Source organism: Rhinoraja longicauda, chromosome 7, assembly GCF_053455715.1.
Source record: "Rhinoraja longicauda isolate Sanriku21f chromosome 7, sRhiLon1.1, whole genome shotgun sequence".
Classification (NCBI taxonomy): Eukaryota; Metazoa; Chordata; class Chondrichthyes; order Rajiformes; family Arhynchobatidae; genus Rhinoraja; species Rhinoraja longicauda.
Genome location: NC_135959.1, coordinates 28344493 through 28357573, shown reverse-complemented (window position 1 = coordinate 28357573; position 13081 = coordinate 28344493). Strand labels below are relative to the sequence as shown.

General features: G+C 42.8%; 1 protein-coding gene across 12 annotated transcripts in view; it reads left to right on the top strand.

Moving 5' to 3' along the window:
• mycbp2 (MYC binding protein 2) overlaps positions 1–13081 on the top strand; it is a 200926-nt gene that overhangs the window by 11927 nt on the left and 175918 nt on the right. For all 12 annotated transcript variants that reach the window (XM_078402308.1, XM_078402313.1, XM_078402303.1 and 9 more), the window contains exon 2: positions 11778–11853. In XM_078402308.1, the coding sequence (XP_078258434.1) occupies positions 11778–11853 (76 nt within the window). The remainder of the gene's footprint in view (positions 1–11777; positions 11854–13081) is intronic.

The window sequence follows — 13081 nt, the reverse complement described above, 5'->3', positions numbered from 1 at the left end:
AGAGTGCCAGATCAACCACCTCCTCCCGGTAGGCCTTCTCATTGTTGTTGGAGATCCGGCCCACCACCACAGTGTCATCAGCAAACTTGATGATGGAGTTTGAGCTGAACCTGGCCCCACAGTCATGTGTGTACAGGGAGTACAGTAGGGGGCTAAGGACGCAGCCCTGGGGGGATCCTATGTTCAGGGTGAGGGAGCTAGATGTGTGTTCCCCCATCCTGACCACTTGGGGCCTGGCGGTGAGAAAGTCCAGGACCCAGGCACACAGAGGGGTGCTAAGCCCCAGTTCCAGCAGCTTCTCAACCAGTCTGCTGGGGACTATTGTGTTGAATGCTGAACTAAAGTCAATGAACAGCATCCTCACATAGCCCCCCTGGTTGTCCAGATGAGAGAGAGCGATGTGTAGAACTGGGAGACCGCATCATCCGTGGACCTGTTTGGACGGTATGCGAACTGTAGTGGATCCATGTTGCGAGGAAGGAGGGCGCAGATGTGCTTCTTGACTAGCCTCTCAAAGCATTTCATGACAACCGAGGTGAGGGCCACCGGTCGGTATCATTTAAACACGCTGGAGAGGCATTATTTGGCACCGGTACAATGATGAATCTTTTGAAGCATGCAGGGACCACGGACTTGGCCAAGGAGAGGTTGAATATTGTGGTGAGCACTGGAGCAAGCTGAGTAGCACAAGACTTTAGCACTCGCCCAGATATACCATCTGGGCCTCCAGCTTTCCTCGTGTTCACACGCGTCAGAGCCCACCTCACCTCATGCTCGGACACTGAGAATGTGTGCACATCCCCGGCGGTGGATCCCCCTCCAGCCTCGCTAGTCAGCACCCCTTCGGTGCTGTTTTTAGACGGCGAGCTGGTGGTGTTACCCGTCTCAAACCGTGCATAAAAAGAGTTCAGGTCATCAGCTAAGGAGGAGCCGGCACTTCCAGTTGAGGGGGTGCTGGACCTGTAGCTAGGTATTGTCCGTAGCCCCTGCCAAAGGCGCCTGGTGTCCTGCTGCTCCATCTGTGACTCCATCCTGTCCCGGTACCTCCTTTTTGCATCCTTCGCTGCCTTCCGCAGTCGGTAGGACTGTCCCTTGTAGTCGTCCATGTTGCCGGATGCCAGGCCAGAGTTGTCAGCAGCGGTGCGAGCATTCAAGGCCACGCCAATAGACCTGTCCACCCAGGGTTTTTGGTTAGGGAAGATACTGACCCTTACCGTGGGGATGATGGTATCGGCTATTGTGGCAATGAAGTCCGTAACCGCTTCCGCAAACTCATTTACGTCTCTGGAACTTGCTTGGAACATGTTCCAGTCGACTTCGCTCAGTGCATCTTGCAGCATGGCCTCTGAATGGTCAGACCACCGCTTTACGTCCCTCGTCACTGTCGCTTCCCGTACTATCCGTTGTTTATACTCCGGCAGCAGGAAAATGGCAGCGTGGTCAGATTTTCCAAAAGGAGGGAGAGAAACTAATGCCTTTGCATATGAATGATTTGCATTGGAAATATGACGCAAAATTCTTATGTACTCATTTTCATTTGTGATGACTGCAATCTTACGTGGCAGTCCAATGCTAAAACTGAACAGATTTTGGACTTGTGCAAGATTACTGTTTTTGTTTTGCATTATCTACTAGCATTTCTGCTGGTGTGATTCTGATTTTTAGTATGATACTGTTATGTAATATAAAGACTAATGTGATATCTGGGCACTGAAGCTCCTCATTGGTGTGCAACTAAATTTACCATATTTTTTTATGAAGAACTGAACTAGATTAAAGTTTCAAGAGGCTTATTTGCATATTCTCAATATGTAGATAATTTCCAGCTAAATATTTCCAAAATACAAATTATAATATGATTATCCTTGCCCAGCATGCATTCCAGTCCCTACAGTGCCCACTAGTACTGGAAGGCATCCAGAAAACAAGTGGACACTATGTACTCTCCGTCAGGGACACACCGGCACAGACATATCCTCGGAAGAGGTTTACTCAGGCAGAGGCTTTTGCTCATGTTTATTTTGAAAGTTGCAGAAAGCTATTTTATTTTTATTTGTGGTAGACCCTAGATTCCTCATTTCACATGATACCAGAAAAACAAGTTACATAAAAAAATGTTTCATCGTTTATTAAAGGGATACATTTCTGTGGGCCTTCTGATCAAACCAACCATATTCTTCCCTGCTTGGGAGACAAAAGTGATATTTCTTTAATGTGCCGTCAGTGTCATTTCCTTTCTGCCAATCTGAATTATGTACGTTATTTAAATCATTTGGAATAGGCACGAGTTAGGTATAATGTTGTCTATTTCTTAGTTTTGCTTGAAATTTTAGGCATGCCCATAATTTCCTCCATGTGTAAACAATCTTTTTTAATATACATATTTTAAATTTTACTTTTTCACGGTTTCATTTTGCCTGTTAAATTCAGAAGTAAGTTCCTAAATCATAGCAGCAGAATTAAGCCATTCAGCCCAATGAGTCTACTCTGCCATTCAATCATAGCTGATTTATCTTTCCCTCTCAACCCCATTTACCCGTCTTCTCCGCATAAACTTTGACACCCTTATTAATCAAGAACCTGTCAATCTCCGCTTAAAAATACCCAATTACTTTGGCCTCCTCAGCCGTTTGTGGCAATGAATTTCACAGATTCACAACCCTCTGGCTAAAGAAATTCCTCCTCATCTTTCTAAAGGTACATCCTTTTATTCTGAGACTTTGCCCTCTGCTCCTAGACTCTTACAGTAGTGGAAACATACTCCACACCATCTAGGCCTTTCACTATTCAGTAGGTTTCATTGAGGACGCCCCTCGCCTATCTAAACTTCAGCGAGTACAGGCTCTGGCCATCAAACACTCATCATACGTTAACCCAATCCACCTTGGCACCATTCTCGTAAACCTCCTCTGGACCCTCTGCAACACCAGCACATCCTCCAGATAAGGGGCCCAAAACTGCTCACAATAGTCCAAATGCCGTCTTATCAGCATCTTATAAAACCTCAGCATTGCATCCCTGCTTTTATATTGTAGTCTTCTTGAAATGAATGCTAACATTGCATTTACCTTCCTTGCCTGCCGATTCAACTTACAAATTAACCTTTTGGGAATCGTGCACCGCACTCCCAAGTCCCTTTGCATCTCCAGTTTCTGAATCTCTCCCCATTTAGAAAATAGTCTGTGCCTTTATTCCTCCTACCAAAGTGCATGACCACAGATGCTGTATTCCATCCGCCACTTCTTTGCCCACTCCCCAACCTGTCCAAGTCCTTCTGCAGACGCCCTGTTTCCTCTACACTACCTGCCCCTCTACCTATCTTCCTATCATCTGCAAACATGGCCACAAAGCCATCAATTCCATCATCCGACTCATTGTTATGCGATGTGAAGAGCAGTTTGTAACATTCGGCTTCATTGATTATGGTTGCTTAGTTAACCATTTACATTCAAGCTGCCACTGGAAGAAGTTAAAAATAGGCTTCACATTGAGGATCTCTACCTCTCTGGTGATTCCAGATAGCAGTGGATTTGATATCACATTCCAAATAGAATTGAACAATTCTCTGCTTAAATTTCTAGAATTGAGAAACAGTGCACAGAGATTTAGATGTGGGACTATACCAAGGACTGGAAAGAGTGACATCCAAATTTGTACATGACATTAAACAAAGCATGCTGTATAATTGAGGCTGGAACGAAACGGAAAAGGATGATGATGATGGATTGCCATGCCGCATAGATTGCCAAGCCCTGTAGATTGCCGAGTAGTGCCTGTTAATGGGAGGTAGCGCAGTTTAAGACATTGAGTGCGAAAGAACAGAGGGATTCAAGGCTCATTTATGTGAATGCCCTTCTCTCCCATGTACAAGAATTTAAAATTGGTTAAGTAGCTCGTTAAAATGAAGAACTACTTGCAAGTATTAGCTGACCACTTTGTTGAGAACTGCCATTAGGACTTACCTAGAATTTTTGACAAATTTCCAAGCAGAAGAGTTGGGCAAGGAAAATGACTGACTCCATACTTTGCTTTACAATCATAACCATTCTTGGGTCAAATGTACTGCTTTATTCTAAGTAATCTAGATAGACCTTGCAGGTGGTTGTGGCGTTTGCTGCTACATAGTGAAACTCTCATCACAAATCATGCTTGTATGGATTGCAATCACCTAAAATGAGCTTGACACTTGCCTGTGGATCGTTTGAAATATTATGGCAAACATTACAGTGAGTTTGCTGGGAGAATATTTATTCATCAAGGTGGATGGAGGGGGAAGGGAGCATTTCCATGCGTAGGGTCACTTGGTGCAGTGCTAGGTGTTTTTACCAAATATCTGACTTTCAATTAAGAGGCTCCATTCAAGGGTAATATCTGAGCAGTGGGACCAAAGGCAGGGATTACTTTTAAGACCATTCAGCATTATTCCATTGTAATTCATTCTTCAAAGTTCAATGATATGATGTAATCCTTTGTCCAAGAATATTACTAACAATCTGACAGCTTTGAAGTCTTGGGGGGGGGGGGGGGGAATATGTTGTAGCTTTGATGCTGTGACTTATTAAAATCAGCAATAAAAAGGATAATGAGGGTTTATTGTACAATATAAAATCCCATAGAAACTTCAAATTCCAAAATGCACATTGAAGTGATACAGCATTTCCTCCATCTTACTGTGAGTTTTAATTGGCCATCGGCATAATGAAGATGACCCTGGCATAAGGTGTACCAACTCTGCAGAAGATTGCAGTAGTTAACATCATGCAGGAAATTGTATGCGTAAAACTGATAACATTCATGGCTTTGAGTTAAGTCTTGTTCTAAGGAGATGATTCGTTTGCCTGAGATGAAGCCCTCTGAATTAGTTATATTTTCAAAGGTTGCTCTGTCAAGTCGCAGTGTGCTTTTAATTACCGTTGAACAGTACAGCACAGGAACTTTGTATCTAGTGACCAAGATGCCAATTTAAGCCAATCCCATCTCCCTAAACATGGTCTATATCCCTTCATGCTTTGTCTATTCACTCTTGTCTAAATGCCTCTGGTGTTGCTACCGTATTGACTCCTTCCGCAGCGCATTCCAAGTACGTATCACTCCATGAATACATGCCTTGCAAAAAACAAACTTGCATTGCAAATCTTTTTTATCTTTTACCCTCTTACCTTAAATCTCCATCCTCCAGTATTTGACATTTCTACACTAAGAAAAAGATTCTCGCCATTTATCTTATGTGCCCCTCATCATTTTATGCACATCTATTGGATTACCTCTTGGCCTATACCAATCCAGAGAAATCAATTTGAGTTTGTCTAACCTTTAGAGGAGAACGTGATTGTAGATGATCAGCCATGATCACAATGAATGGCGGTGCTGGCTCGAAGGGCCAAATGGCCTCCTCCTATTTTCTATGTTTCTACATGGCATGGTTAGCCATTGGACTTCCCAAAATGCATCACTTCATATTTGTCAGGATTGGAGATTTCATTTACCATTTCTCTGCCCCTTTTTTCCAATTGATCTATATCTTACTGTATCCTTTGATAACCACTTTCATCATCCACAATTCTGCCAATTTTCACGTCCTTTGTAAACGTACTAATCGGCCCACCTATATTTTTGTCCAAATCACAAACTAAAAGGCGGTATGGTGGTGTAGCTGGTACTGCCTCACAGCACCAGAGACCCAGGTTCAATCCTGACCTTAGGAGCTCTGTGGAATTTGCACGTAATCCCTCTGACCCCATGGGTTTGCTCTTGAGTGCTCTGGTTTCCTCTTGCATCCCAAACATGCGCGGGTTAAATTGCTCCTAGTATGTAGGGAGTGGATGTATAAGTGGGAAAACATAGAATTATTGTGAACGGGTGGTCGGTGTGGATTTGGTGGTCTGAAGGGCCTCTTTCAATGTTGTATCTCTAAAACTAAAAAGAGTTCCCAAAACTGATCTCTGTAATACCATTGATCACAGAACCTCCAATCAGAATAACATCCCTCCCCCCACCACTACCCTCTCTTCTCTGGCTAAGCCAATTCTTGATCAAATTTACCAAGACTCCGGGGATCCTATCTGCCTTATTATTCTGATTAGCCCGCCATATGGGACCTTTATTAAAGTGTATATGCAGAACATCCTCTGCCCTACCCACATCATTCATCTTTGTCCCTCCCTCAAAAAAACTCAAATCAAGTTTATAAAATGGGACCTACCCCTTACAAAGCCATGCTGACTATCCCTAATAAGTCTTTGCTTTTCCAGATGTATAGGATTCGTCAATAAATTATCTGTCATTGGTGTAAGACTCGTCAGGTGTTTCTCTGTGGCCCTTAATAAGCAAAGGAACATTGGCTATTTTCTACTCCTCTCTCTGGGACATTGCTTGTGGCTAAAGAGGATACTGGCAAGGCTCTTGCAATCTCTTCTCAATAATCTGTGATATATTCCATCAGACTCAGGACTTGTACACCATAATGTTTGTCAAAAGTCCCAACTTCTCTTTTTTGACTACAATTACAATACCTCTCATCATCCAGAGTTCCTAAACCTTGTCATCTTTGTTTGTCTTCTTTACAGGAACATGTCGGTCCTACATTTTGACCAGCTGGTCTTGAAACGACTCGCACATGTCAATGTGGACTTGCCCAATAATGTCTGCCCCAATCTACTCTGCCCCAGCTTGCGCCTAATTCTGTTTTAATTCCCCCAGTTCAGCTCTTTACACCGAGCTTCAGTCTTATCCTTTTCCATAACTCGCTTAAAATTTGCAGATTAATTAATTTTGTCAAATCATCTCTCAGTAGATACCCTTGGGGCATATTGATCAACTTACCTCATTCCAATCCTCTTAATTTCACATTTTAAGTTTCTTTCACTGTCTGTTCAAGGTTTATGAAATTCTTCTTATTAACATGTCATTCATTACTGCTTTTCACAATCAGCCATTGACCAGAGTTGTTTTTTCATCTTCTATAATTTCACCATTATCTCTATTGATTTCGTTCTTTGCATGTAAATTCATAACCCTCCTATTTTTCTCTATATACACTCTACAAACTGGTTTGACAGTCATGAGTTGACCTTGAATTTACATGGCCTTACTAGTTGTAATCTTATGATCACCATTGATCACTTTCATCTTCACCATTCAATCACATTTCCGTTCCTTTTTGTTTTCCTGGGAAAAAAAATCAAGTACAGCTGCACATTCAAAATCCCAGCTGTCCAGTTTTCGATGCATTGTATACCACAGCATTTCTAAAGCTTTTGAATTATTCAGTGACATACTCAACTCCATTTTTAATGGCCTAATCCGTGTTACTAGCAATGCTTTTGTATGCTTTGGCTTTTCCCCCCAATGTCCCTTATCTTGGCCACATTGTTTGATTGATATGGACTTGAAAAGATATGGTGATAACTGTTAGCTATTTACTGCCAGAAAAAAACATCTTGGAATACAAAGATGGCTCCATCTTTGTATCTTTCCTAGAAACTATCTTAAACATTTGTCACTTTTTCTCCCACATTCTTAAAGATGTTGTGATTTTAATTATTAAACATTGAGACCATATGGTCGACTGCCAAACCCACAAAACAAAAATTATTGTTAAGGTCTCTCCTGCTCCAGTTTTGCGCCAGTCTTCTCCCGTGTTTTGCATGAAGCTCATCTTGTCCAATTTGCAACTTTCTATTCTCTTCATGGTTTTCTTACTCCGTTGCTGACTATCCATTTTCCCTCTTTGGTTCTCATTTTAATTTACCAGTAGTTCTCACTCCCAGTGTACTGCTTGCCTCATTGCTCGTTTAAGATTCATCATCATCAAGTCAAGTTTATTTGTCACATACACATAAATGTGCAGTGAAATGAAAGATTACCCACAGTCCAACAATAAGAGCAATAAAAATAAGCAATAACACACACAATCAAACAAAAAGAAATATCCATCACAGTGAGTCTCCTCCAGTCGCCTCCTCACTGTGATGGAAGGCCAGAATGTCTTTTTCCTTCCCCTGCTGTCTTCTCCCGCGGTCAGGCTGTTGAATTTGCCACGTTCCAGGCCGCGCCGGACGGTGAAAGGTCTGCAGCGAGCCGACCCAAGCCCCGCGATCCGGGGCGGGCGGAGATGCTGCCGCTGCACGTTGGGGCGGTCGTGGCTCCCGACATTGAAGCCCCCTAGGGCAGAGAAAATCCCGCGGCCTATTCCAGGCCGCGCTGGACGGTGAAAGGTCCGCGGCGGGCCGACCCAAGCCCCGCGATTCGGGGCGGGCGAACACGCTGCCACTGCCGGAGCTCCCGATGTCTGCCCCCACCCAGGGCAGGGGCTGCGAGCTTCCGACGTCCACGCGGCCGGAACCTCCACAGGCGAGTCCCAGGTGGAGGCCGCCATCTCCAGGGGTTTTGGCCGATGGTAGGCCGCAGCGGGAACGGAGACACGACCTAGAAAATAAGTTACATATACAGTTCCCGCCACACCCCCCCCCCCCCCCATAGTACACAACGCAAAAAAACGACATCACCTTTACAGTACATAAAAACGCAAAGACAGACGGACTGCAAGTAAGCCGCAGCTGCTAGGGCAGCGCAGGCGCAGAGACCCTTCTCAATAATCCATCTGTCTGCTAAGATGTTACATTTTACAAATTACATTGGTTGACTTTGACAAGTTAACCAATCTTTAATCTAATTCACTAATTCAATATGAGGAGTTATGTTTTCATTCCTTGGATTCAAACCAGGATATCAGATTAAGTTGAACTAAAATAACTACCTGGTGTGAATTACGTGTTTTCACTTGTGCTCATCTTTTCTGTTAATTTTTGTGATCTTTGGCCAAATTTTTTTTTTCTAAGAGCACTTAACACTAAATATGAATTTGCAAATCAATAATGGCTGTTTTATGTTCATAACCTAAAATTGTTTCCAGTTTAATGCAATATAGGTTGGTAGGCCTAACCTGCGCTACCATTTTAGAAGATCATGGCTTATCTGATTTCAATTGGACTTGCTGATGTTTTTTACCCAACAGTTCTGTATTATCATTTAGTTGAAAGATCTTAACTTTGAGAGGAAAATCTGTTTCAGTCGTAAGCAATTAACACCTCCCTAAGGCATTGCCCCTGGACTTTGGACTTTCCTACCAGGTGAAATATATTCATAGCATCTATTTTTTCTAGCATAGCCAGGATCCGCTATTTCAATAAGACCTCATTTTTCAAAAGCAATAAGCAATCTCAGAGGAACTGCAGAGCGAAATGGACAGCCAAAGTTTTGGGATGGGGCCAGATGATGACTGAACTTGAGATGAGATCTTGACTTGAAACTTTGACTATACATTTACCTCCACAGATGCTGCTTGCCCTGCTGAGTTCCTTCAGCAGATTGATTGTGCTTCAGATTCCAGCATCTACAGCCTGTTGTGCCTCCTCATTTTATATGTCAAGTCTACTCTTTTATTTGCTCCATTTTTCCTCATGGTACAGCCCATCGATCAATCCAGTGAACAAAGCAGGAATTGGGATAGTTTATTCTTTTTCCAGTGACAAACTTCATCAGCCAAAGAATCTAATACATTGTGTAGCGGCCAGCTTCTCGTCTATCAATATGCTCCCAAGCTGCCACATGCATAGATCGGGGAAACTATAAGCTTTTGACTCAAGCAATACAATAACAGAGACCTTCTTATTCACAAAATGCTGGAGTAACTCAGCAGGTCAGGCAGCATCTCGGGAGAGAAGGAATGGGTGACGTTTCGGGTCGAGACCCTTCTTCAGACTGATGTCGGGGGTGGGACAAAGGAAGGATATAGGTGGAGACAGGAAGATAGAGGGAGATCTGGGAAGGAGGAGGGGAAGGGAGGGACAGAGGAGCTATCTGAAGTTGGAGAAGTCGACGTTCATACCACCGGGCCGCAAACTGCCCAGGCGAAATATGAGGTGCTGCTCCTCCAATTTCCGGCGGGCCTCACTATGGCACTGGAGGAGGCCCATGACAGAGAGGTCAGACTGGGAATGGGAGGGGGAGTTAAAGTGCTGGGCCACCGGGAGATCAGTTGCGTTAATGCGGACCGAGCGCAGGTGTTCAGCGAAGCGATCGCCGAGCCTGCGCTTGGTTTCGCCGATATAAATAAGTTGACATCTAGAGCAGCGGATGCAATAGATGAGGTTGGAGGAGGTGCAGGTGAACCTCTGTCTCACCTGGAAAGACTGTTTGGGTCCTTTGATGGAGTTGAGGGGGGAGGTAAAGGGACAGGTGTTGCATCTCGTGCGGTTGCAAGGGAAAGTGCCCGGGGTTAGGGTGGTTTGGGTAGGAAGGGACGAGTGGACCAGGGAGTTGCGGAGGGAACGGTCTCTGCGGAACGCAGAGAGGGGAGGGGATGGGAAGATATGGCCAGTGGTGGGGTCCTGTTGTAGGTGACGGAAATGTTGGATGATTGGTTGGATCCGCTGGCTGGTGGGGTGGAAGGTGAGAACGAGGGGGATCCTGTCCTTGTTGCGAGTGGGGGGAGGGGGAGCAAGAGCGGAGCTGCGGGATGTAGAAGAGACCCTAGTGAGAGCCTCATCTATAATGGAGGAGGGGAAGACCCGTTTTCTGAAAAACGAAGCCCTAGTCTGAAACACCTCATCCCGGGCGCAGATGCGGCGTAGACGGAGGAATTGGGAGTAGGGGATAGACTTTTTGCTGGGGACCGGGTGGGAAGAAGTGTAGTCCAGATAGCTGTGCGAGTCGGTGGGCTTGTAGTAGCAGTAGTCGGTGTTGTTGTGGGCAGAGACCTTCTTGATGTTTGAGTTAGACATTTTTATTTGAAGTCGCAATATAATATATTGGCATATCTCTTGTTATCGACTGGTTATTCATTTGCTAGGTAAAATTCAATATCTTACCACAGTCTATGCGATTGATACGAACTGCCAGATTTATCTTCAGCGGAAATCTGTATTAATCTTCTTGTCAATACGATCTACAACTGATTACATCTTGGCTAATGAATCTTTTGGCGGAACCTTTGGCTGAACCTCTGTCAGCACCTTCTTGGCTCACACTGCCAACACGAACCAAACTGCCATAACTCTAGCTCCGCCCAACCCATACGTAAGCATCGCATTAACTCTATAGTGTCCAAACTGCAGCATGATAAAAGGTAATAATAATATTTTGCAAAAATAACTAATAAACGCAAAATGGCTCCTACACATTGTTTAGAGAAAAGATCACAAAATAGTACAACATACAAACATCTCAAAATGCAGTCTCTGCACCTTTAAAAAAGAAAGCTACTTGACTTTGTACCACAGTTGTGCTGCGTTCTTGCTTATCCAAAACTAATGAGAACTACTGTGAATTGGAACAAGGGAAATGTGCAGATGTATAAGGAAAAAAACAGAGTTTTGTGCCACGCATATCAATAATGACCATGACAGGTGCATTCACTTTGATTGTTCTACTGCATGTAACTATAGGTTTCACAAAAATGGCGATGTGAGATTATTAGTCATAACCTGTATTTTTCCAGCTGTGCTAATACTGAATATAGCAAGGATGTTATCACTGGTGTTAGCACAAACATGTCAGCATCAAAGCAGAATTACAATGGAGTCTCATCCTGTAAAAATGTGATGTGAATCAAATTTATTTTTGATTCTTTTAATGTCTTATTTTGAAAGACAAGCCTAAGTTTTTCTGGAGAGAAAGGAAGGATAATGAAGGGGGGGGGTGCTAATTGATGGGGCAGGGGAGTATTGGATTGTGTCGCCTATCAGAATGTGAAAATCAATAATTTTCTGTTGCAGAAATAAAAAAGCTTTGGGTAAGAAAAAACTTAAAAGGAAGCAGAAGACTAAGTCCAAAGTGAAAACGCGATCAAAGGCAAGTACATCTATTTATGAAATGATTGAAAAGAACAAATTAAAATTATGGCAGCCAGAGTGATTTGTGGTTAGTAGTAATTGAAATGAAATACCCAAAAGTTGACTTGGATCAGCACTTTGGATTGCACTCTAAACCCTTAATACCGTGCCCTCCATGATGTTTGGGACAAAGCCCATCATTTATTTATTTGCCTCTGTACTCCATAATTTGAGATTTGTAATAGAAATAAATCACGTGGTTAAAGTGCATATTTTCAGATTTTAATAAAGGCCATTTTTATACATTTTGGTTTCATCTTGTAGAAATTACAGCAGTGCTTATACATAGTCCCCCCCATTTCAGGGCACCATAATGTTTGGGACACAGCACTGTCATGTAAATGAAAGTAGTCATGTTTGGTATTTTGTTGCATATCATTTGCATGCAATGACTGCTTGAAGTCTGCGATTCATGGACATCTCCAGTTGCTGGGTGTCTTCTGTGGTGATGCTCTGCCAGGCCTGTATTGCAGCCATCTTTAGCTGATGCTTGTTTTGGGGGCTAGTCCCCTTCAGTTTTTTCTTCAGCATATAAAACGCATGCTCAATTGGGTTCCGATTGGGTGATTGACTTGGCCAGTTTTAGTTTTGAAAAACTCCTTAGTTTTTAATTTTTTTAAAATTATTTTAATTATTTTTTATTATTTTTCAAATAACATACAAAAACATTTAACATAACATAAAATTACATAACATAACAAGGCACATCAACAGCAAGGTCACTTTTAGGCACCTAAAGGCACTTTAAATATAAAGAAAGTAAAGGCACATTTCTGCTATAGTATATGTTTATATATATATATATATATATATATATATATATATATATATATATACTGCTCCCACCTTTAATAACCTAACCAGGCAATAATCACAATGAAAATAGAGACAGTCAGCAGTTCACTACAAGGCCTCAGTAAAATCTTTCCCCTCCAGAAATTTCATAAACGAGCCCCAAATCTTTTCAAAAGTGTCGTATTTCCCCTTAACTATATATGTAAGTTTCTCCAAAGCAAGACACTGCAGTAATCCATCAACCCGACTTTGCTTGTTTGGTCTATAAACTGATTTCCATGACAAAGCAATTTTATGTTTAGCTTCAAGCAGACAAAATATAACCATCTTCTTATCTGTATTGTTAAGTTTACAGCTTGCTGGAAAAGACCCGAAAATGCAAAGTTTAGGAC